The sequence below is a fragment of the Anabrus simplex genome, chromosome 3 (genome assembly GCF_040414725.1).
Source record: "Anabrus simplex isolate iqAnaSimp1 chromosome 3, ASM4041472v1, whole genome shotgun sequence".
NCBI classification, from domain to species: domain Eukaryota; kingdom Metazoa; phylum Arthropoda; class Insecta; order Orthoptera; family Tettigoniidae; genus Anabrus; species Anabrus simplex.
Genome location: NC_090267.1, coordinates 485658730 through 485686301, shown reverse-complemented (window position 1 = coordinate 485686301; position 27572 = coordinate 485658730). Strand labels below are relative to the sequence as shown.

The window sequence follows — 27572 nt, the reverse complement described above, 5'->3', positions numbered from 1 at the left end:
TACATATCTCCATTCCACGTTTCACTGTAAGCAATAAAATATACTCCAATTTGCTACACAATACCTCTCAGGGGTAACTAATGTGCATCAATAAGTATATTTTTTTTACGTGAGATCGACTGGGAACCCGCATATCCTTTCATACAATTTACCAGCAATTCCATTTTTCCTTAAATATCAATAAAATTCATCATCCGAAAATAATCCTGCAAGAATTCAATGTAAGCTTATCTGCTACAATAATGAAAATAAATTGCAATAATAATAATAATTTAAATGTATAAATTCTTGATTTATTCATGATCATGAATTTTTTGGGGTGAATTAATATATTGATATAATATTTAATTACATTCAACGTCTCTTCATTCAAAAGATAAACCAATAAAGTCTTTGATTGAGCTTAAAACATTCTTTCGTTAAGGAATTATTATTTTCACAACATAAAAACAAAGAAAAGTTAACAAAGTTTCATAAGTCGTAATTATCAATCTCATTAATTAGCAATCTTGCTGGATATTCATAAAATTCAAGTGTCAAGAAAGTTAAAATGTGAATAAATACATAAGTAAATAAATTAAAAGTGGTTAAAATCAAAATTCTGTTTGATCAAAAATGCTTTATTCTTCTTTACGCTAAGTCATTAATCTTCTCATTCTTCTTTGATTGATTTTCAATTGTAATGCTAGCAGAGAAAGCAAAGTTCCAAATATTATAGCTTCAAATGGCTATTTTAAATACATTCTGATGCATTAAAAAAAATTCAGTCAGTTTCACCATGTTACTGGATAAATATATCCATATTATTTCCTATGAAGTAAATGTAGGTATCGCCTAATAATAAATTATTACCATTATCCTATCAGGTCTTACATCTATCGCGATTCACGATCGCATCTGAGTTCAATCACTATTTCATGGAATTCTAGAGAATATAGTTGGTGACAATATTCTACTTGTCCATGGCAGAGAGTTAAAATAAGAAGATGCTTCCTTCCATCAAATCATGGCTTCAACAACAAATACCAAACAAGACTCATTACAACATGTGAAATCCTCCTAGAAGAATTCAGGTTTACACCTTAATATTTCTTATTTGGATATCTTATTTTGATGACTGTATATGGTTATCAGCCTATGGATTCTGTAAAGTACTTCACCGTATGAACATCCTATCAACCCAAAATCATCTTATGTTGCTATAAGAATCATGCCGCGAACACGTCAGTTATAATCAATGTTTAGTATCGCGTCACGTAACTACTACCAATAAACATTATAACTTTGCATTATTCATATCAACAAATATATCCCTCAGAATATTTATACTTATCTCATCATTACGACGTATAAATTCTTAATTACACATGTAAATACCAATTATCTCTTTTTTAGCGGCATATTGTCTCGATATTCCATTATCAAATGACAACGATGCATTAATGGGTTAAATCTCTACTCAAATACACATAACATGTATGAACAAATCAGGTTCATACTTACTTACATGTAGTCAAGTACCGGCGATAACCAAGTCTTAATAACCAACGAAAACATCTAACTCCACTCCCCGTTACAGTTAGATTATATCACATTATGCATTATACTTTTCTTTGGTAATCGTCGAAACATCGTTTTTCAATCTCTCCACATTTGACTATGAGCTTCCCTACATAAGGATATTAGTTTACCATAATCGAAGATTACCTACATCCATGGTTTTAAAGCAATCATGATAATTTCTTTGCGAAGACACTGCACATTGAAATCAAATCTCGAAGATATAAATTACGACCTTCACAAAAATCACACTACTAACCTCTACGCACTACATCTTAAATTTAAGCATTTATGGTTACTTTGAATAAATAAAACTGCTTGGAACTTGGCTTTAATCTGCTGGCGTTACTGGACTGGGCTAGATTCCAATTCGGTCATCTTTGGATCGCTGGCCGGTTCCAGGTGAGAGCTGCGTCACACATGGGCAGTAGCAACCAGATATGGGCCTGTAGAATCAGCTGGCATGGTATACATCAGACGTCAGCCCCATTTCCAATTTAGTTATTCATGTCGAGGCCGTTGATTGCATGTGATAAGAACATATTCAACACCATCATTGGTATCACAATTCAGTCTTTCGAGAAATCCTCCTGTACCTAAATTATAATTTTAAATAGGTTATTCTACCAAAATTCAATGACAGTTTTCAGTTATAAGCTTTGTAATGGAACTCTTATTTTAACTTCTAGCCTTTCGTAAATAAGTTTTGAGTTGGCGATATTTTATTTTCATTAGGTAACTCGCATCAACTTTCAGTTTGAGCTTCGGTCTCCGATAATTTATTTATTCTTCTCTTTTCTTTAAGTTTTCCTTGTCGTTAACCTTGATATTAAGTTGTAGATTGGCGTAATATCTTTATAATATTACTTCTTGATGTAATAATTATTCAATTCTTGCTCCGTAGAAACTTCCTCCTTCTTTACGTGACGAATTTTGCGTGAATAATTTCGTTTCGATGCTCAACGTAATTGATTGTTCACTTTGCCGTTTTAACCATTTAAAACATTCTGCATTTTTCTTAATCACGGCCGCATGGATTCTATAAGTCTGAATGTCTTACTTCCTGACCCTGGCTTCTTTGATTCTATGTGTCCGTATTTTTATTATAACGTAATCACGGCCTATTTAACTCTATATGTCCGTACTTTCTTGAGATTTACTGCTCTATTATATAATATTTGTCATTTTATTACGGTGCATGGCAAATATCGATGTTGTAATACCTCGTTTTTCATATGATCAGGGCAATGAAACGGTACATATTTTTGTTATTTGAAGAAATTACGTGCCCGGGTAGAGGATCTTACTTAATGTAATGAGATTCGGTAACTCCGGATATCAAAACCTGGTTACAGGTCCAGATCTTCTCTTTTATGTCCCCTCCCCGACCCCCGACCCATTTTGTGCACGTTATCAGTTGTGTCATAACGAAACTAAATCGCGGACGATAACAATTATAAACTCTTAACTACTGGTATTTTCCATATTGCGTACTCTGGTATAAGGAATATAGGTAGAATGTTTTTATTTGTGCTTGTACTGAACGGTTTACTTATGTTTTGCAGTGACAGACACAACACATTTCGATTGCAGCAATAGTTGTAGATTTTAATGCATAGGCAACTTTGATATGAGTATGACATGGAATGTAGTGAAGTTTGACATAATAAGGAAAGCCTTAAAAAATGTGCATTTATATATGCAGTAATCACAGGCAGACCTGTAGTCTTACTTTACCGGTACCTTTGCACTATAGCTGATGAAGGTCTATGTATTCAACAAGTACCGATATTATTGCATCACACTACAGTCTTCTGTGTACAATGGCAGTTACATGCGCAAAAATTTAAATGGTTCTTGTACGAACTGGTACAACAACAAACAATTACAAGGCAACACAATAAATGTCTCCGCATAAATTACATCGGGCAAACTCCCCGTCATTAACTGATAGTAGAAAAAAAATAATCATTGGTCTTTTCGAAACATTAAAAAAATAGTAAAAAGAAAACTGAAACAAAACACAATTAACAACAGACACCATACTTTTATCACGGGTCGTATGCTTTACAATAGTAGTGTTTCTTGGGTGTTCAAATTGTCCAGAATGATCATCAAGGCATCCACTGTGGTACCATGAGTACTTCCACATGTTTTTGAATCGAGGAGATGTCAGCTGGCCCCGTGATATAGGGGTAGCTTGCCTGCTTCTTACCCGGAGGGCCCGGGTTCGATTCCCGGCCAGGTCAGGGATTTTTACCTGGACCTGAAGGCTGGCTCGAGGTCCACTCAGCCTGCGTGATTACAAATGACGGTGAGATAGCGGCTCCAGTCTAGAAAGCCAAGAATAACGGCTGAGAGGATTTGTCGTGCTCGTAATCTGCAGGCCTTTAGGCTGAGCTGCGGTCGCTTGGTAGGCCAAGGCCCTTCAAGGGCTGTAGTGTCATTGGGGGGGGGGGGGTGTCAGCTGGAAATGTAACGGTGATTACAACTTTAAGATGGTGTTATGGTGGTGCAGCCCTATAGCGGTATTCATAAGTCGCAGCCCGGAATACGTTGTCTTGTATACGTTTTCCAAATGCGAAGCCCATACATGTTGAATGGCAACTTCCGTGTCATGAACAAGCGCATTGTGGCCAGAGAAAGAATCTAACAATAAAATGTTTTGTCCATCCTGTAAACTTGGTTTCAAGATGTCATTATACCAGCTCTGAACTTCTGCTTTGCCCATCTTTCCATATGTGGTGCACACAACATTGATATTTTCGTGTGAAAATATTCTTTTCTCAACAAGGGAGCTATAAACACCATTTCTTTCCTTTAAAATAGCTTTAGAATAGCTCACCTTCTGCTGACACGGTAGGCATAATTGTGTAGCTGTGCGTAGTTAAGGGAAGTGATTGGACCACCGTGCTAATCGACTTTTCTCCTCAGCACTGATGGGCCCAGCCTAACACACGGGGGGCGAAATGCTGGGAATCCTGGATGGTTAAGAGTATTTAGGAACTCTACTGGATAATTCACAGCATTGTCCGTTTGTAATATAGTGTCGAGTGATTTATACTCTATTTCTTCTGCATCAAAATATGTGAGCAATGCTTCGTTTATTTCATTAGCAGTCTCATTTTTTGGTGTAAGAATTGCTCGCTCGCATAGCCAGTCCATAGATTTGTCTTTCAGATTAGCGACATGGGGATATATCTTTGAAATAAGACTTCCTAAAAAATTTACTACTGAACCTAAACCTTCAGGAATCAAAATTTTCTCAGCGACTTCTGATAATTCTCCATTTCCGATTTTCAGAAGAAGTTCCGAAAATTCGCCAGCCAAAAGATCACCACTCAAATGGACCCTCATATTTTTTCTCAAAGTAAGTTTGTGTACTTTAGACCATAAGTATGACGTTTTTACACGTGCCTTTGCCTCGTCAGCACGTGTCCTTGGTATCACTGGTAAAGTTTGACGAAAATCTCCAGCGAGTAGCACAGTAACTCCACCCATTATATCTTTGTTATTTCTTTAAGTCTTGGAGAGTATTATCGAGAGCCTCACACCCTCAATTATGTCCCATTGTACTTTCGTCCCAAACAATGAGTTTACACTCTTGCAAAACCTGGGCCGTGTTAGATTGTTTAGAAATATAACAGATGGGGGCCTCAGTGCGAGTAAGATTAAGAGGCAGCTTGAAGGCTGCATGCGCTGTTTGACCTCCCTCCAGTACTGTTGCGGCGATCCCAGACGGTGTGGCAGCTATAGCAATGTTTCTAGTACTTCTGACTTTTGCCAGTAGCAAATTTATCAGGAATGTTTTTCCCGTACCACCTGGAGCATCTAAGAAGAAGATTTCTCCACGTTCAGACTGTATGCTACTGAGAATTTTACAATATACTGCAAGTTGTTCCGTAGTTAAAATTTTTTCGCTGGTAGTTATCAGTCGTTCCAAAGATTGAATATCGTAATTGGTTTCCTATATGTATTCTTTATTCTTTTCATTTCCTGACCTTACGGGTTGATGTAAGCCATACTGATTTAAATTCTGTCCTCCTACAGATAACACTCGGTCTTCGATTAATAATAGGCATTGGTTGTAAACTTCACTGTGATTTACAGTAGAATCTTCCACCTGCTTTCCTGTTTGCCATAAGATGTCCTCTGACAAAAGATCTTTGAACTTTTCCCAAAGATTGGCGGGATCAGAAATTTGACAAATTGCCAGCAAAACAACGAAAAGTTCACGTACTTTATACGGAGATTTACTCAATGCCACTTCTTCAAGAGTTAACTCCCAGTGTCTGTCATTTTCTAATAATCCCAGAGCTTTGTATACCCCTTGGAATGTACGATGTAGGACACCATTCACAGTCTTTATTGAAGAAAACTATGTTGGTCCTCGAACTTCGTGAAGGAGTCGGAGGTGGTAGCATTCTGTATTATTTGGATGAATTGTATATACTCTTGCTAATGCAGAATCTTTTTTAACTCCTGGTCAACCTTCAACGTAATTGCCTCGTTTTCTTCTTACGAATTTATTCTGCCATACATAGTATGATGGAATCTCATGGTACAGGAGAGTTTTTGCAAAATAATCCGTATCACATAAATCGAAGAAAGCCAAAAGAGTAGTTTTTGGAGGATTCGTGACTTTTTCTGTCAAATTATCTGAAGTGAAATAGACACGTTGCCCATTCTCAAGATGTACATCTAGATGGAAAACTGTAGGATGTCTTTCATGAATAGGAAATCCCAGAATTCGCCACACTGCCTCTGAGCTATTAATATACCTTCCTGTTTCATATAATTTTACCTCATCAAGTGCTTCATTTTGTAGTGAAAAAGCTGCTTGGTCGCAGCCTTTGTTGATGTACTTGAATGCATATTTAACAGACTTAACAGATCCGCTGTGTTCCACAGTAACATGAGCTTTTAATAAGCGAGATAAAACAGGATTGAAAGGCACTACCCATCCTTTGTTGATGTACTTGAATGCATATTTAACAGACTTAACAGATCCGCTGTGTTCCACAGTAACATGAGCTTTTAATAAGCGAGATAAAACAGGATTGAAAGGCACTACCCATCTGTTGTCAAGCTCTACACCGTTGATCTGCACTGTGAATCCTCCTTCTTGGGGAGCCGATCTTTTATACAGCGGATAACCATCATGGCCAGTTTGTGTTTGACGAAGAAGTGGTCGTGGGTATCTCTTACTGCAACGTCCATCTTTCATGCAAGGTGCATTGGGATTCAAACTACCGCAAGGTCCATGAATCATTGTAGACTAGTTAATATTGTGTAAAATATGATCTTTATTTGGATCAGGAATTTTGGCACAAACGATGTTATCAATCTTGTTAGACGGTATGCTTTCCACCAACCACAGTAATATATGAATGTGAGGCAGTCCTCGTTTCTGCCATTCTACTGAGTACATGTAATAACGCACATCGCCGAAAATTCCTGCTTTATTGAAAAGGTCCATTAGTTTTTTCACCTTCAATCGGAATACCCTAGAAATTATATTGTGACGATTGTAGTGCTTTTGCCCTTTCCAGATTGCTTCCGAAATTTCAAACCATTTTGGATTGCACGTAAATGTAATAAAAAGATCAGGACTTCCGTAATGACGTACGTATGTAATTGCATCTTTCATGCGTTCGTGCATGTATCGAGGTCCTCCGGTAAATTATGAATGCAGAATTACTCTTTGTCCAAGTTGAGCGATACTTATATCTTGCCTGCTTACTGCATCTCTTAAATGAATATAATTTTCTGCTCTTAGCTGCTTTTGATTGTTGCGAATGAAATTTAGCCTCTCAGTTTCTATTTTTCCATACATATCAACTGAATATTGATTTAACAAAGCACCAAAATGTAAGAGTAAATTATCTTCGTCCTCTCGCACCTTTGTTCGAAAGGCATAATAGCTCACTGCTGATACCTTTTTGTTCAAAAAAATATTTTTATGAGGATCACATTGAGGAATATTTACTGAATAGCCATCTTCACCATAACAAAACATCATAGGATATTGAAGTGCATCATAAGACAGATGAATTTCACTGATACGTTTGAGTTTATCATTGTGGCTCTGAATAACTATATCTCGTTTTTCAAATTGTTCGCCAACAATTACTAAAGCAACCTCATTAGATGTTGGAGCATTATATCGTCCACTGTGAGCGTCTGCCGGCTTTCTGTTCGCATGAATAACTACCTTAAAATCTTGACATCCTGAAGGCACCAACAGCTGTTTTCAAATTCTTCACATAACAGTTAACATCATGGAGCATTTTTTGCAACTGTTTAATCAAAGCCGGCTTAACATCTGGTATCTTAGAACATCATATTTGTGCTTCTCTTTCTCTTCACCAACAAAGTAAATCTGCAAAAATTCAGGATCCTGATGAGCATTTGGCAATAGACTGCCTATGGAATGATAAATTTGACCTTGTACTTTTAAAGTTGGCATAAAGCCGTGTTGGATGACTTGTTTAGCACCAAAAGATGTCATTTGAAAACAGCTGTTATATTTTCTAATTCGATCCAAAAAATGACCATGATCTGGATAGGCACCCATTAGTAAACTGTACAATGGTTCAGGTGGAGATTGGAGTGGTGGCAGCTGAACCTTGCCAGAATCGCAACACCTGGTGTTTCATCTTTTCACTTGAGAGCATTGCAGAATTGGCATTTATGGGTCATTGTACCAATGGTTATCAAGCTGTTATCTTCGTAATTAATTTCAGGATCGTAAGACATCCCGGAACGAAACTTAATTTTCCAGGGACGCAATCATCTTTCTTTTCGGGCCCCAGGATGTTGTTGCTCATATCGCGTTCGAATTGTCCTATGTTTTTCGCGATTATTTTGCTGGTATGTAGCTGCCGCTCCTCTATGAACCTCAGGATTATTTTTCTGGTATATCGATGCCACTGCTCTATGGACTTCGGGATTTTTCTTTTGGTATTTACTTGCAGCAGTGGTATGTGCCGAAGGATTATTCTGTAAAAATGTGGCTGCTGCTTTTTTAATTGTATTTTTCTAGTAGCATTTGAGTATCAAGTACGATGGTTTTTTTACAATACTTTTGTAACTACGAATGAAGCACTTGTTTCTTTGCACAGGCATTCATATACTTCAAAATGTCCGTTAGAAAGATTACCAGTAAATCGCAATCTTTTTACGGTATTAGCTTCATCACCAAATGCCCAGTATAACTTTTGATTTTTTTTTTTTAAATCTAAGATCTAAGATCTTTGATCACGATAAACTTCAAAGCGGAATGGAAATACTTTTGCCTGCTGCCGTCAACTTGCACGTTCCACCAAAGTTGAATCTTCTGACATGAAACGTCGGTACTCTTCTGAGGAGGAATAGTTATTACCAAGATGATTTTTGGAGAAAATGGAGAAATCTGCCCAGTTGTTCACAACATACGAAACAATAGCTTCACGAACTTCTTTATGCCGTAACTGAGTAGAATATAAAATGTGAGAAAGAGATCTAAATAGACACGCACCGTCACCTACAACAGAAACAATGTTATGTGGCAACACTTCACCATTAATGTTTAGATAAGTTACTGCCATTATGCTGTGCGCGTGAAAAAGATGTTTTCGCGCTGCGGTCTGTTATTTAGCTGTCTCCTTGAAATATCACACACCAGTACGTTGAATCTTCTGATATGTAAAGTCGGTACTCTTCTGAGGGCTGCCAAGGTTCAAAGCCTTCTTGCTCAACAGTTCTATCACACTCAATTCATTATTGGTCGACAATATGCAAGTTGCCTCTGGTCTCTCCTTCGTCAATATGAGTGACATATCTTCGAACCTTAAACAGGTTTGCTAATGACGCATGCGCGTGCCGATCATAATGAAGGAAGAACTGGCATTGCTTTCACCTAGCCTGTTTTATTAAACTGTAAGCGGCTGCATAACTCACTAACAAAATATAAAACGGTAATAATTCTCCTTGATAAAACCATTTTCTTGTGTCAAAAAAAGCCGCCAAAAGGCAGATTCAAACCTGCATTCTTGCAATCTGCAGTCCGTTGAGTTAAGCGTTACGCTATCAGTGCTGCGTAAAGCAGCTGCTCATTAATTCACTCATAAACATTTATATATGTAGGACTATATACTGGTAATTGTATTTTATTTTCATTAAGGAACTTCGTTGATTACCATCTTGAAATACACAGAAGCGGTGTGAATTGGCGTGTACACTTATATGTTGAAAAGTGCTGTGGCTCTTTTTGATTGGCAAAAGCCAAAGATTCATGCACGCAAGGGAAGTATTTCATCTGGAAAATCTTGAAAATAAATATATTTCCGTTGACTTTACAATAAATGCAAGATTTTTTCTAACTATTGAGACGATTTGGAAGATTGAATGAATATATATGTACAATATTTTTCACAAAAATGGAGATATTCAACAAAAATGTAAAATCACATTTCACCCCTTTAAAATAGGAACTTTTAAAAATCCTTTCTTAGTGCGCATCTACACTACGGTAAGAACATGTCCTCAAATTTGTATGTAATTATCTCCAGTAAGTTTTGCTGTGCGTTGATTATCAGTCAGTCAGGACATCTTGCTTTATATATATAGATTTATTGACAAAAACAACGGAGAACACTAATGTTTGTTTAAAAAAAAAAGAAACGAGAGTGTTATTGGTATCAACATATCGGACGGTCCAGTGCTGAAAACAAATACCTAATATTTCACGTGCAGCGCAAAAGGCCACGCCTCAATCTACGTATTACGGCCTATGTCACGCAGTGTGACATCACCTCATGAGCGTTAACACCTATTTAAAACAGTTGACTGCTTAACACTCGTATTCAATCGCGTCATTAAGCTGCAGCTCCCGAAAGTTCAGCGGACCTCCTTCACCGTGACTTCCGTTATTTGCTTCAAGATGAAAAATAACTTTTGACGTGCTCAACGACCTTGCGCTTAAGGAATCGTCGCAAACGTTTTCATAAACATTTCAGAAAATGTAAACTAATACAATTTGGAAAATAGAACGGAGAGCTATGAAGAAGGCTGATAGAGTACGCAGAAGTGTAGTACTGGTTCTCTTCGACAGCTAAGCAGACGGGCAGACACGGGGAGAAGGGAAATGAGCGTAGGTGAATCGGGGGGGGGGGGGGAGGTGCAGAGCTGTGGCACAAGGCAGACAGTGTGCCGGCTAAGCATTGGCCCGCAGGTAGTCATCGCTGTTCGTGCGGAACTTGAAATGTCGCAAATTTTAGGCCCCTTAGTTAACGCCCTAATGAATATCGGGACCCAGAATTGATGCGGACATCTTTTTTGAGTGTACCTCAATGCGTTTTCCAAGTTTCATCGCGATCAATGACTTACCCATTGCCGATGTTCCCTTGTAAGTACTTGAACTATAGCAGAAGTCCGATATAGCGAGTACGGCATATAACGAGAACCCCGTTATACTGACAATGTTGTGCTCTCCCTTCAAAATTCCTATATAAAACTGTGTATTATCTTTAGGTTACAGCGAGATCCCTATCACTGATGCATCCGTTATTACGAGAGAAAGCGCGCGCGGGATTTTGCCGTTACCGATATTTATGCACCCCAGCGATTATGTTGGATTCGTTTATCTTCAGTCTTGTTTCCTCGCTATGTCCACTAGCGAGTTCTCTCGACATTTGAAGGCGATGTTGCAATCGATTAGTAATACCCAACGACTGCTGTTCTCTAAAGAAAATTCAAAATGAAAGAGGATAACAAGTTTTCGTAATAAATACGTAAATAACTTGGCTGATAGAAATTGTTAACTCGTTAAAAATAACGGCTGAAGTAAACTTATCTCTTAATTTTAATCTTATATAATGAAATTAAGTAAGAATGTGATACACCTCAAGATATGACAGAGTACATCCCAGATTTCAGAGGATAGTTCATATTTTCTCGTGTCCGGTTAGATTTAGGAAAGGCTATTAACATGAAAATTTTTAGCGAGGATAACGCATTTCTCTACATGCATTTCAAATATGTTTTCACGACACATATACAGTTAGGTTAGGTGACGCCATTTGAAGAAGAAAACTCTGGAGTGATAACCGTATTTCTCCGAATCCAAGGCGACGTTTTTTTCCCTCAGAATCTCATGCGAAAAATCAAGGGTCGTCTTGCATTCGCGGCCTAACAGTAATGAATACCACTGGCTACTTTCGCGGTAACTGTGCTGCTTCTTTTCACATGTGCACCCACACACAAAAGTCGTTGACAATAAACGACTGCGTTTTTATTATACATCGCTAGCCGTGACAACTGGTTGTACATTGCCTGTGTGTAACGTCACTTGATTTCAGGAAATAGTGAAGATAGAATTACATTCCGTTAGTCTCTACAAAAATGTTTCTCAAATCAGCAGAATGGCATCAAAACATGCAAGCCCTCAAATTCTTACAGAAAGGTCACGGCTACTCAGCGGCAGAGTTATAACGCGTCTACTGTACTTGACTCTAAGTAAAATTAAGTTTTACAGACAGCAAGAATGTTATCGTGATGGATAGTTGTAAAGATACCTAGAGCAGGTATTGCCGGCAAATTTTCGATGGTTTCTCGTCGATATTATAATGCCAATTTTAAGTTAATGGTTATTAAACACTCGGAAATGTAGAATAATTATGTAGCCGCAAGAAAATATGGCATAGGCGTAGCTAAAACCAATATTTGGTGTCGGCATGAAGACAAAGATAGTTAAACAAATGTGTACTGTACAAAAAAATACTTTCAGTGTTCCGCAATAAGGGCGCTTTAAAGAAGTCTAAGATAAAATTGCGAGGTACGGTATGTGCACAAAAGACGCTAGGGCGGAATATGGCCATACCGTGGCGCAATAAACTCGTTCGTTGACCTTCAACATCCGTGATTAGGCCTATACATCACTAGCCGCTGAAGTTGGCCGAACACGAGCGAGACGTGTGTGTAGCGGTGCCTGGTTATATCTGATGCTGAGTAAAAGTACTGTAACAGTTTTATAGACAGCAAGAATATTTTCGTGACGGATCGCCGTATTGAAGAGACGCATGGAATAGGTATTGCCGGCAAATGTTCAACGGGTTCTCGTCGGTATTATGATGCCAGTTTTAAGTTAATGGTCAGTAAATCCGAGGAAATAAAGAGTAATTGTGCAGCCGCAAAAAAAAAAATGCGGCATAACAAAAGCCAATGTTCGGTGTCTAAAGGTAGTCAAAAAATGCGCACTGTTCAACAAAGGCATTCATAAGATTTTACAAAGCACTTTTTGAGCCTGATTAAAATTTTTTGAAGGAAAATGTGGGGTTCATCTTCGATTCGGAGAAATCCGGTACTGTAATTTTTCAGAATGAAATTAAAAATGCACTTTCTCGTAGTATCGGATTTCGAAAAATAACAAACAAGTAAGCCGTAGTGTGATTATCATCTGCGAAAATGCAAGTTTTGAACAAACTGATTGTCGTTTCATACCGATGTTAATGTGTATGTGGGGTGGGGGGTTCCAACTTTTATAAAAAAAAACCCTGATATAACAACAATCCGCTATAGCGAGTAAATTGTCCGCTGCTGTGAATTCTTGCTATAACGGACTTCTACTGTACATGATAGTTAAATAGACATAAGGTACCACATTTACTTTAGGCAAGTGTCAGAGGCAGAGGCTGCCTAGATGATGTGACAAAGGCATGCTTGGTTTACCCAGAAGAGCATGTTCTGATTCCCTAGCAGGAAACTGAAAAATTTAGAAACAATGTTTCTACTTCTGTGGAGACATATGGAGTGAGGTTCACTCAGCCTACACCACAAATGAGTAATGGGCTAATTCCTGGGGAGAAAGATAGTCAGTCTCAGGCTAACTACTGTAATGCAAGGAAATCAGGCATCTGGAGCATATTCTATATAACGGATGCCACGACTACAGATGAATGGAAGGACTCGGGATATGAAATACGACTCAGTGTGACATGGTTTGCTGTGCATGGTTTTCACCACAAAATTTGCACCTGAAAACAAGCCCTTTATCCTGATATAACAGGTAAAAAAGGGGAATAAAAAGTCAAATTGCAGTGGAACCTCGATGCATCGTTCCCAGAAGTGCCTTTTTCCCATTTTCATTGTTCAATTTATTCGGTCCCAGAAATGTTCAATGTAAACCAATGTTAAATTTCCCAGCGTCTATCGTTCTTTGAACTATCTTTTATCGCATTGATCGTCGGCAAAAAAAAAAAAAAATTGTGCTCGGCCACAATTATCCCACTTGGGTCGATCATATGTAAGAAAAATATACGCAAACGTTTTTTGAATTGAGAGACAGCTCAGTCTCTAGCATATAATAGCTGCAACCTGTTATGCAAGAATGTACAAGTGATTACGGGTTTCTAGTCTTGAGCAAGGATCTTGTAGGCTGGAGTGCTGTGCGCAGGTTATTCACGCGCAACCTCATTACGAGCCTACTGGCGCCAACGCTTCTCCTCGACCCACTAACAGGCCCCTAGAAATATTCTTATTTACAAGAATTTAAAAAAGGAGGCACTGTAAAACCCAAACTTACCACCGTTTTCTGTGTTGCTGTTGGCTGGCTAGGGCTACCACCTTTGTTGAAAATGAGAAAATCACACAGTTTAAAATAGTGATCTCGGTGTTTAATCGCTTCGTGTCTTGTGGAGTGTGTGGGATGCTAGAGGCCTGTTGACCACTTTGTTGCTCCTTGCCCAATTGTCTTGTTACAAGCAAGACCTAACCAAGCCTGACCAATAATCTTTTCACATCGTCTGAAACGCACCATGTTGAATTTCTAACCTCTGTGACGTCGTCCAAGCCGCGCCATGAGGGATCTCTAACCTATTGTTCGTGATGGGTCTACGGAATCTTTACCAGAATGCAGGTTATTGCAGTAATATCCACTTAAATCATTAATTTGCAATAAGAGAACTGACCTTAAAGGTTTTCTATTATTACAAGATGTAAAGGAAAGTGAAATGAAGCGGCATAAAAGTTACTCTTCTTATTTTCTTCGCATATATTATGGTTGCATTATTTTGATACCGCTATGTACATACATTAAGGGCATGTCCGCCTACCTGGCTAAATGGTTAGCATGTGTTGGCCTTCGGTTCAAGGGGTCTCGTTTGGGTTGGGGATTTTAACCTTCCTCAGTTAATTCTGATGGTTTGGGGGCTGTGTGTGTGCCAACTTAACCATTAGGATTCATAGGTAGAGCCGCATTTTCATACGCACGTAGATCAACTATCTTGCGACAATAATACCAATATAGTTGGTCCGTTATTGGACATTAGAAATTTTCCAGTTAACTCATTCCTGGTCACCAGCATTTCGCCCCAGGGCTGGCCATCATCAGCCTTAATGCAAGCTGTACAAACACATCTAATAACTAAAACAAATGTACACACACAAATGACATTAAAAAGTGTTAAAAACATCGGGGATGGCCGAAAGCCCGAATCTAGTTCCTAGATTAGAAATGTAATGTGAACATTGCATAATATAGTTTTGAAAAGGTTGACCATTTTGACATAAGTTTTAGTTATTATTGTGATCACAATTCAGTACGGATTAAAACCATGAAGTTTATATCCTATGATTATATATACTAAACTTTCACCGCAGATCAATAATGATGTTCATAATGTGTAATAAATCTGGTGATATCTGATTGAACAAACACATATCTCAGATGTAAATCCACTAATCCTGGAAAAGCCTTATTATCGTCTGAAGGTCATCGTGTGGTTTGTTGTTGGACTTGTTGTGCCTAATATTTTTTTAAGATGATGCCCTGTGGGCAATAACTGTCAATGCCGAATGATATAATGCCGTGATTGGGAACTTTTTCGTTTCACAGCTACTGGCTCAAGGTCCTCTGGGCATGATACGATCACAATAAGATGGCTACGACCCATACAGCCCGTACTTCAATGGGTACATTGCACAACCTCTTTCCCCATTGATTAATCTCATTATTCGGGGATATCCCATGTTTGGCGTGGTCGCCTGGTCTGTTGGTTTCTGATATTTTGTTCCGGGGTGAAAGGGTACATCTGAAGGACAAAGTTTTTGTACGGCCGCACCACACTTTCGTTGAATTGAAAGACACAATCTGAGAGTTGAGGCCATTCCTCCAGAAATGCTTCAGAATGTGAGGAGCTTTCGTGAACATCTGCAAAAGTAAATCGGTGTTGGATGGAACCCATATTCCTGGCGTGCTTTTCAAGAAATGAACGTTGGTTTTGTGTTTCAGTAATATAATGTGTAGCACTGAGTCACAAATAACATTGCTGTAAATATAAGTTACCGTTCAGTATCAACATTTGCGTTTGTTCAATTTCCCATGGACCACCCTGTATTCTTGAAGTTCTTCAGGTGATAGATTGCTCCCTTTTCACCATCCTGAGTGTGGTGCTACAGGGATATTATATTTTCCACATCGCTGGCAGCAAGTTTTCATAGAGGTATCTCTTTTGTTTTGGTTGGTAGTTGTCTCTAGTGAGAGTGTGTTTTAACTACTTAGTATTCTAGTGTGTTTTTTGTTTTTGACTACTCGGTTCTCTTTAGAAACTTTTAAGACGGGAAACTTATTCTTCTTCTTCTTCTAGGTCTGAGGATGAATCTGATTATGAACTAAGTGATCACGAAATCAACAAGATACTAATTGTAACTCAAAAGGCTCAGACAGCTACCGCTGCGGCTACCTCGGCTGCTGTTTCTGTTCCAACATCTCAATCGTCACGATATCCAAAACATGAAGGCTATGATCGAACTGGTGACTGGACCACTCGGGTAAAGATAACTCAAGACCTAGAGCAAGTTATTAACGATGGTCTTAACTACTATGAGGAAGGGCTCTGGTCTCAGGGGGAATGGGTATGTATTACATTAAATCTTAATTTATTGAGAATTCTTTGATTTTGTGTACATGCACCTCAGACAAAATTATACTACATTGAATTTGTCAGTAGATAAATATTTCTTTAAATCTGTCATTACCATAGGGTTTGTCTCTTTTCTATTTACATATTGGTTTTTGTTCTTTTGTGCTTTTAAGTTCCGTTTTCTCTGTTTCCTTTAATTTGCCACTTCATACGACCCTGATCCTTGCTTTTAGGTGTACTAATATCAGAGGTGCACTCACTTTTTTGTTTGTTTTTGTATTTACAAGTGCTTTATATTAAATCGATCATTCAGATATACAGTGGACACAGTTTATTATAATCATGCAGAATGTTATCAACTGTATTGTATAATCAGTTTTATGAAGTCCCGTATGGACAAATACCGAAACATTGAAATGAAATGTTTACGGCTTTTAGGGCTGGGAGTGTCCGAGGACATGTTCGGCTCGCCAGGTGCAGGTCTTTTGGTTTGACGCCCGTAGACGACCTGCGTGAAAATCTTCTGTTAATTGTGATCATGAATTCAGTTTGTTATCACATTTGTTTTCAAGGATTTCTTTCTCAAGTATGCGAATAGAGTGCATACAAAGAAAACTCTCCCAACCTTTAGAAACCTGTTTTCACACTGCACCTCTCTTCAAGACCACTTTCACACCTCATCTTTTCTATCGGGTGTACGGTAGAAAACCGGTCAGTGCAGGTGGTTACCCTCTCGCATATACTTTCTCTTTTGTTTCTTCTCTTAAGGTAGTTTAGCCAAGGACCACTCACTTGAATCTTACTAAAGCTTTCGCACTATGAAGTTCTTAGCATTGTAGTGCAGTGATGGCTAGTGCGAAAAGCAAACGTAAAGACTTAACCATTAATGAGAAGCTTTCAGTTATAGAACGTTATGACAAATTATCTACAATGAGTCAACGCAATGCTGCTGTTGAGTAATGAATTTTGCAACCTCTTCTGTGCAAGCTGTTGAAGAATCGACACAATATTCTGAAGGAAGGAAAAGAAAACAAGAACTTCAACTGTAAGCGAAATCACGGTACAAAAGGCGGTCAAGTTGAATTAGCTCTAAAACTTTGGTTCTCAAATGTTTGTGAGAAACATGCTCATGTTGGCAGAAGTGCTAAAGGCTGTAAAACCTCCAAGGAACGAGTAACAGTTTTATGTTGTGCAAGTGTGTCTGGTACTAGAAAAGACGGTTAATAATTGGGGAAAATTAAGAACCCACGTTGCTTTAAAGGCATCAGTAAATTTCCAGTGGACTATCATTGCAACTCTAAGGCTGATGACACACGGAGCGGTTTTTGCCGAGTCAGCAGCCACGTCGGCCGCCGCCTGTGATTGATACACAGAGCGGTTTTTGCCGACTGTGACGAAACCACTGCCTGCTCGAACTGCATCTAAAATGACTGCTTATAAGCAGTCATCGGGTGCGTATCGAGCAGGCAGTGGACAAAACACATTAGTGAGCGTGACGTTAGGTGAGGAAGCTAGCTAAAATTACCGAAAAATAAAGGATTGTTCTTATTCTTATTCCAAAAGTCTACTTACTCTATATGTCCTTTTACGTGTATATTATTGAATTTCAAAGATACTTCATGATATCTAATACAAGAATACCTACCAATGATGCAATCGCCGTGTAAATTCAGCCACGCCCGACTAGAGCGAAGCATCAAGTCGGCCATGATTCAGCTGAATGTATTAAATCTATGGCGCTAGAGCGCGCACAAAGTCTTCAAAACGCTCGCTGCACCGCCAGCTACACGACAGGCCGAGTTGGCAAATCTGCCGCCTGTCGGCGAGCACCGCTCTGTCTGTTTCATCCCATCTGATACAGTAGAAACATGCGCCGACTCGGCGAAAACCGCTCCGTGTGTCATCAGCCTAATGCATGGATGACTGCCCTGATTTTCAAAGCATGGCTACTGAAGTGGGATAACAGGCTGGACCATAAAATAGTTTTGCTGGTTGACAACTGTGCAGTACACATTGTGAATTGTGAACTCAAGAACATCAATGTGGTTATCTTACCGGCGAATATGACTTCAATAATTCAACATCAAGGAATCATTCCCGCCATGAAAGCATATTATCGCCATGGATTGCACAGAAGAATCTTAGAAAATATGGAGGACTCACGTGAAACTAGTGCCAGTGCCCTTACCAAAACAGCCAGCCCTCTCGATACCCTGCATCTTCTAACCACGTCATGGGATAATGTCTCAGCACATACAATAAGGAACTGTTTCTGGCATGGGGGATTTTTAATAGTTATCAGAAGTAGAGGACATTGTTGAATTTTGTCCAACAGGCTTAACACAAGATAAGTTTCAGGAATAGATGAACATTGATGACAGCATCATTACTGATATGAAACAGACATAACACGACATGTGAGGCAGTTTCTTCTACAGAATTATATATGGGAGATGAAGAACACGGAGCAGAAGATAGCGATGCTGATTATGACGATGTTGCTGAAACTTCCCGAACATCAATGAATGCTGAAATGCGACAGGCGCTAGATATCTTGCGCCGAGTTATGAATATGAAAGATTCATTAATAGTCTTTTGAGAGACAATCAAAAGCAAACAATAGTTAGAGACTACTGTATTTCACATAGCTGAAAACAATTGACTCTATTGCAGTGCTGTGTATTGGTATCTGTTTCATTGTAGTGCATGTAGGTAATGAATAAATACAGTAGGCTACCTATCAATTTTCGTTTTTTGGCTACTGTTATCAGTCGGTTAATTTTATCAAATTATCTGTGTCCCAGACTGGTCATAATAAGCGGCATCCACTGTATTTTGAACCTGTTTTTTGCTGTTATGCTGTTTAGATATTATTATTATTATTATTATTATTAAGAACTACATTGGTGGAGATCTGCACGTTTAATTAGTTGTTACTTTTATTACCAATTTTTTATTAACGCTGGTTCTTCGTCTGTTCTTATTATTTTTGTTGTTGCACTTTTTAAAGTTATTATTCATATCAGTTATTAAACATATATTAGCTCAGGTGGTTTTGCAAGAATCTCAACCGTGGAAAGTTTAAGTGCACGTAGATCACCATTACTGTCTGGTGGCACAAAACTTTTGTTGCACAGTAAATGAGCTTTGTATGCAGGTGAGTTCATGTGCTGCAGTGTGTGTGAGAGAGGAGGGATGTTCAGTGCGCAAGTTGCTATGACAATGTTCACATTGGCTCTTGGCAATTGAGTGGCCTTGTCTGCACTTCTGCTGTCAGCATGTCTGTGGTTCACTACATTTTGGTCCCAGTAGCGCCACAGTAGTTACCTCCACTACTTTCCTTCCCTCCGTTCCCCTTCAACCTCAAATGGTTTCGCCCAGGTTTGTGTCATCAGATGGTAATCTCACTCTACAAGCTGTTTTACGCTACAGGCAGATATACGTGTTGATCAATTTGTTTTGCACTCCTGAGGCAATAATTAAAGCAGTGTCTTGACCCTTTATCACTCGCTCATTCCACGAGCTTGGGATTCAGGCGAGACAAGAGGATTTAAGAAAAGAAAAAAAAAAGTTAAGTCAAGCTAATTTTGGGCGAGAGTCAAGAAACTGTCTGGAAATCATTTTGAGTGTGTGATGGCATTTTTGTATCATGCAAGTCTGTTCACTAATCCAGTTCTTACAAATTTTGGGAATAAATTTCATGTACTTGTCATTTCATAGCACTCTGATCCTTGCTTTAAGGTGTTGCACAGAGGCTGTATGAGACTGTCTAACAACAAAGAGTATAATTCTAAGTATTTTGAATGATTCATTTCACATAAACATAAAACATTGTAAATACATAAAATACCATTCAAGTTTCTGTGCAGTTTGGGTCACATAGCTATCAGCTTGCATTCGGGAGATAGTGGCTTCAAACCCCACTGTCGGTAGCCCTGAAGATGGTTTTCTTTAGTTTCCCTTTTTCACACCAAGCAAATGCTGGTGCTGTATGTTTACTAAGGCCAGAGTCACTTCCTTTCCACTCCTAGCCCTTAGCCCTGTCCTATTCAATTGTCGTTCTAGGACTTGTCTGTGTTGGTGCCAACATTAAGAAAGAAAAAAAAAGATGGTATCAGGAATGAGGAAATTAGAAAGAGGATCGGAGTTTCAAAACTACAGTACAGGATAGAAACAAGCAAGCTGAAATGGTACAGACATATAATGCGAATGGGGAAGACCAAATTCTAAAAGAAGTATTCAGAGAAACAAACCAGAAAGAGACCACAAAGATGGTCTCAAAGGAGATTCAAGGGTACAGTGGAGGAGTGTGTTAGAGAAGAGGGAGAGGAGGAACGGTAGAAGAAATATCGGAAGCAAGAAAAGAGTCGTGGAGAAACAGGCAACAGTGGAGGTTTTTGATTCATAACTCAACTTAACAGACTACTGGAAGTGGGAACTGAAGAGGAAATCTCATTTCTGTTAATTTTCAACTAGACGGAAGATGCAGCAGAGGTGCCTCCATCCGTCCAGCAGCTCATCACTTTACTTCCAAGTCTTTCCAGCCCAAAGTTTGCTTTTGTAACTCTCCTGTTTTGTTGGAATTCACCCAGAACATATCTTGCAGATTTCCTTTAGATCTTTTCCAGTTCTGAAGTCTAGTAATGCTGATGAGGGTCCCATACACTGGAACCATAATCTAATAGGTGTCTTAATCAGGGACTTTTATGCCTTCTCCTCTACATAATACCCTAATGACCATATGAAGAGATCTGTAAGCTTTATTTACTATCCATTTAATGTGATTACCCCAATACACATTTTCTTTACATTAACTCCTAATTACTTACGGTGATCCCCATGAGATATATTCACTCCAGCATCAGTTAAAACTGATAGGACTTACTCTGGGTGAAACTGGCAATGTGACTTTGCATCCTGTTTGTACCGCGATGCCATTGTCATACTTCACCTATTCTAATTCTCTGAGATCTGTTTTCTAGAAATTTTGCCACTCATCCAATCTAGTCCGGAAGCTGTCATTTTTGTCAGTAGTCTCCTATGATATACCCTATAATGGCTTTGGGTAGGTCAGTAGCATTGCAGTCTATTTTACCTTATTGAATCTGAAGTGTCTGCTATATCTTGCTGTAATCCTGCAAGTTGAGCCTCATCTTTCATAAACCCAACTGGCTTTCTATTAAACCAGTTAGTAATTTTGCAAAGGAGTCTAATATAATTGGGAAGAATACTTTCTCAGAGCTTATATGCTACATGGCAATCTGTCTCCAATTATCTGCTTTATTTTTATTTTCATCAGCATATACTATTCAGCTTGTGACTTGTGATGAAACTTGGGTGCAACATTGTACACTAGAGTCAAAGCAAACAAGCATGGAGTGGCGGCGAAAGGACGAATCAGGTCCTGTCAAGGTCAAAACACGGCCATCTACTGGAAAGGCGCTCGCAACCGTTTTCTTGCCTGGTGGATTTCTCCACAAACAAGGGACAATTAATGCAGCCCATTGCTGTCGCCTTTAGGATGAAGCAAAAGCTGCATATCCAACAAGCGACGCCGGCAACCAATTCAAAATGCCATTCTTCCCAATGACAATGGAAGGCTGCATGCTGCCGCTTTAACGCATGTGAAACTGGAGGAAATTCACTGGACACCTGGAACATCCTCCGTACAGTCCTTATTTATCGCCCTGTGACTACCATTTGTTTAGACCACTCAAACAGGACCTAGGAGGATAACAGTTCAGTGATGATGCAAGTGGAGAAGAGTTTGTGCGCAACTGGCTCCGCACACGTCCCTCTTCTTTCTATCAGGACGGCATCAAAAATGTATCAGTCCGATGGAGAAATTGTATATCGAAGGCAGGACACTATGCAGAAAAGTGATCTCAATATGTGTATTCTTTTGGTTGATGCAATAAATTAAAATAAAATAAAATTCTGTTTATATTTGGTCTGCCCTCGTATATTTCAGTAACAACAGTTAATACTATAGCAACTCTCCATTCATTTGCTGTAACTCCTTCATGCAAACAGTAATCAAATATTACTTCAGATATGGTACTACTGTATATCCCAACCCATAGCATTTAGTATATTCCCAGAAATCTTATCAGTTCCAGCTCTGTCTAGTTTTCAACCTTTGTATATTTTTATAAATACATTTATTGTAGGTAAATTTCCTCAAAATTAGTCAAAACTCCTTGTATGTTCCATGTGGTTAATAAAAGTAAATCAACTTTTACAAATGTGAAGATTTGACCATTCTTATAGAAGATATAAGAGGTTTTTTCACCTTCAACAAACAAGGATGAACAAGCACTTAATGCCATGGAAATGTGCATGCTTCGCTGTTTGACCCGGCTAGATCATGTCACCAACATAGAAATTTGGAAAATCATGGGAGTTGCCCTGATTGTAGATCAGATGTGTCAGACCAGACTTCAATGGCATGGCCACATAATGTCTGGAGGAGGTTCATCTGTTGTACAGGCGGCACTTCGCATCACGCAATCTGGAAATAGTCCACGTGGTTGGCCCATGAAACGCTGGCTTGATTACCTTCAAGAAGACCTACGGTGCTATGTTCATCTTGTACCAAATGATGCACTTAATAGAACCAAGTGGAGATTGGCATGCAAAACAGTGGACCCTGCTCCATTGCGGGACAAACTCTAAGAAGATGTAGATGATTAAACAAGCAAAATTAAAGTTATTGACTTTGGCATCCAGAAGTGGGACACTTGAGAAAACTTGTACTATCTGTTGTAGAACTTTGTTTCATTTTGGTGTCTGGTAATACATGTTTTAATTTATTTTTTAATGTAGGATTTTGTTATCAGTGATTTTTTTCTACAAAAATGTTTTAAGGGCTTTTTTGTCTTCCCAGTTATTGAGAATGCCTTTGTTCATTACTGTGACATTAGGCAGGTTTACATCTGGGTAAAGCATCATTTGCATTAGTACAAGCCCACAAAAGGGTGACTATTTTGTGGGTTATATAGAATGCTACAGTTGCAGCCTGCGTTGTATTTTTCCCCACCAGGAAATGCATATTGTTAGCTGACATCTTGTTGAAAGCTCTGAAGGGGGATCGCACAACAAGGAAGGTAAAAGTCCTTTTGGCACTCCGTATTTGTACGATTTTGGCATGTAAAAGGTCTCCAGAGACATGTTTGATGTTACCGGAAAAAATTAATTAAAACACAACAGGCTGGGTTTCACTGGCATTTCCTTCACTGGGGGACCAGCATGTACTTAAAGGAGCTCCTCTGCCTAAAGCTGTTGGTCCGTTTAGAGAATCAGGTTATGTCCCATTGCCCAACACTCGGCAGGTAACCCTGGCCAGACAATATCATTGTTACTGACTAATTGCTGAAGTTGTCCAAGTAATTTAAACTGCAGTGGTAAGGTATATAAGAGGGAAATTAGGAGTATCTATCAGCACGAAAGGAAAGAAAAAAATCTGTTCTTAAATTTCCCTAATAATTCTTTGCCATATATTGAACCCTTTGGGTCCATATTGAGGGATACCTACCTTTCTTACCTATCAGCAAAGTTCATGAGATCTGTCTCTTGGGTCGTTTCGGGTTCTTCGTCACTTGCTGAGGTAAAGGTAGGGTTCAATAATTCTAATCTATCTACTGGAATGAAAGGTCTATTTAAAGGATTCCTATTTATTCAGGAAAATTCTGAAGTAATTTACTATGTCAACGGTGTCATAGTCAATTGTGTCCACTGGACACCACAATCATTTTTACATAAACGTCAGAACACTGGTGTGAGACTTTAACGTAACCGCCTGATGGGCATTCTTACTAGAAACCATTGTCTCAATTATTAATCATTTAAGAAAGGAAAGTCTGGAAATCCTTAAATTCGGCTTCCATGAGAGACCACATGTACCATCATAGTGATTCGTTATGGTCCAGCCCTCGTAACACGAACTCTGGACTCTAGTTATAATTAAGGCCATCCAATCGGTGTGTGCCACACAGTGGTTCTACGGCATGGACCCTTAATTGAATCGATGTGACCTGCGCCTATGTCATGGACCGACATCTAATCTTCTAAGTTACTTTAAAGTCATTGTGGATGATGACCGCAAGGAAATGATGCTACAATGGCATATGGCCCTAATCTAAGTCACTGAGGTTGATGACCCCCTGGCCATCCAAGTTTCTAGGCTGAAGGCTAAACACAATTAAGTTACATCGGTTGATGACCAAAGTTTCCACTTTACTATCCCCAGCACATTCATTGCTCAATCAATCAAAGTTCAATAATTACAACAATAGCAATGCTCACAAACTTTGTGGCAGTAAAATCCATTTCCTTCGGATATGTCCCTTTAATCTTTACTTTATTTTTAATATTCCCCAGACAACAAACTAAAATGTCCAGAATGCATCTCCAAGTTATTCGCTTGATTAAAGTTATTTCAAAATGCGGTTTCACTGAATTTAATAATTTAATAAATTTAAATGATTTAACGAAATATTAACACACAACAAATTTTATCTCCGCGGACTCTGGTTTCCTCACAAATTTCTACGCAGCTGCGATGTAAATTCAATATTGCGATGTTTATCTGGCTGGAAAAGAATTTGTTACATCATTCATGTCCAGCTATATATCTCGTATCGTGATATCACACTTTAAAATCTAATCTAATCCTAACCGTTATTAACACTTGGATATCCTAATAACCTACGTACAAACCAAACAACTCGCCATATAATTACGATGTCATATCTCGTCATTACCATTATGAATTTTGCACACCCCTCACAGACAAACCGATCATCAACGACCATCGCTCTATATTTTGGACAACCCTGAAATTGGGTTACTCTGTTCCTTATACTCAAAGTTCGTGATTTCAAATGTTCATTACGTCCCCATTTACAGTATTTCACAATACTTAGATCATTACCGGCTATGAAATTTCAACTAAATCCAACATTTTAACGTTTCCCTGGCCGAGAATACAGTCTCAATACCAAGCCTGTCCCGTTAGATAGCTGAGGTGTCTCACCCCCCTCGCTCGCTTGGCAGTTACAGGAACCACCTGGTTTATTCACAGTTGACTGACTTCTCAAAATGTTCCCTTTTAAACTCTGCCGACATAATTAAACAAATACGATATTCTAACCAACAAAATGCACAGATTATGCTTCAAGATGCCCACACTAATTATACGCGTCGCCAATTGATACCGCTATAGATTTCTATGAATTTCTTTCCATTCCCAACATTATAAAATATTCCTCGGGCTATCATATCCCGGCTTCACTGACAGGACTCTAACCTGATTCGCACATCTCATTTCAACTCATACAAAACACTCCTCGGACTTCCGTGTCCCGGCTTCAATGACAGGTCCAACCTGATTCACAAAACTAACCTCTGTTTCCCAGCTCCACAATTATCATCGACAAAGAACTGGAATAAAATCCTCACTAGAAATACCGACGTCTAATATCGCACAATGCATTAATCATGAATAACTTCGCATAAATGATATCGTATTTACTAACTTGATTTTTACGAGAAATGACTGAAACATTCTACTAGATCTTTTATTTGTCAGTCAGACACAGTTTAAAATGGGCATTAAATAAAAACGTTTCTCTCCGTGACCAAATTCATCCCCTAGGTTCTCACCCGACAGCGCGCTTCCACTCGATTGAAAATGAGTAACCATGGATTATTATTATTAACGTCAAATTGCAGACAGAAGAATTTTACATCGAATGAACATCTTACTTCGACATCACAAAATACAGGCAGTACACTCACACGGATGACGATCTACATTGGACGTGATATCACTTCAGAACCCTATTCAATAACCTTTTACAACATTATACGGCTTTCGCAAGACTTCAAAATTTATCCAAGTGGAAGATAAAACAAATGACTCTTTTAGTCGTACTCTCACATTTACAAAACTTAGTAGGGCGACCACTGCGTCGTATATCCCCATTCAAATACAAGAAATCACGAGACGAGATATAAGAGGTAGTAAGATGGAAAGCCACCTACCTCATGTCGTCACGCCAGTATTCGTCTTAGGGCTCACCTGTGACCCTGGCATTTTATTTAGCCATCTTTACATTCATGGCTGTACATCTCATTATGTTTCTTCAGGTTTCCTGGAATAAAGCATAAAAAAAAAAAAGAAATACCCTTCACTTGTTTGCGGAGCGCACACGATGGATTGTAATTATTTCCGCACACGAATTACTTAATCACATTAGAATATTTCAGTACTTTGACCGTCCTATCTGATACACTTATTTCTCTCAAGAAAACTATCTCCCCATGGAGTCAAGACTTAGCCACACTGGCTAAAATCTGCAGTCGAACTCAGTCTACTTTCGTTGATTTGATTTCGCGGAGCAACTCAACAATTTCGTCCGCTTTGTATCACAAATGCCGGAGAAGGAAGCTTCGTCATGGCGTCCCTTCATATTTATAGCAGTTACCCCCTCTCTTCAGGTCTCTCCCTTTGCCGCCAAGAAAATTTCTATAAATTTTCTGACTTACCTAAACTGCAATTTCAAGAGTTTTGAAAGTGACTACATGCTTGCTACATTTCTGATGGTAGTGTTCATGGACATTTAAAAATTTTACGGGTTCGATTTGTGAGATGATTGACCTCCTTTGATAGGCACTATATTTTCTTGACTTGGCGTGGTCACGCCGTGTACACGCGCTTTGAAATAGTTCATAAAATGACTAGAGATTCTTCCGCCGTCGACACGTGTGGTTGACGTCACGTACCCCATAGCGTGGGACCGAAGGTAATCACCCCCTCGTCACGTGTCAAATCCATGCTATCAAGAATCCAACTTTTAATTTAATTGTTATACTATGCATAATGTTCTTAGGGCACAAAGGTCATGGGTTCAATATTGTTCATAATAATGGTCCAAGTACTGTTAAGAAAATCATATTTGAGGGGCAGTATAGTTTCAGCTTGTTCAAAGACAAAAAAATTAATTTAAAAACAAATGACTACAGTAAAACGTGCTCAAAGCAGAAATTGAATAAAGTGGAAACTTGTCCACTACAGAATATTTTCTCGGTCCCGGCGAAGTTATGGCATTA

General features: G+C 38.8%; 1 protein-coding gene across 3 annotated transcripts in view; it reads left to right on the top strand.

Moving 5' to 3' along the window:
- The window catches only part of larp (La related protein), a 414361-nt gene that overhangs the window by 311760 nt on the left and 75029 nt on the right, over nucleotides 1-27572 (top strand). For all 3 annotated transcript variants that reach the window (XM_067143616.2, XM_067143618.2, XM_067143617.2), the window contains exon 12: nucleotides 16185-16452. In XM_067143616.2, coding sequence (XP_066999717.2) covers nucleotides 16185-16452 — 268 coding nt within the window. The remainder of the gene's footprint in view (nucleotides 1-16184; nucleotides 16453-27572) is intronic.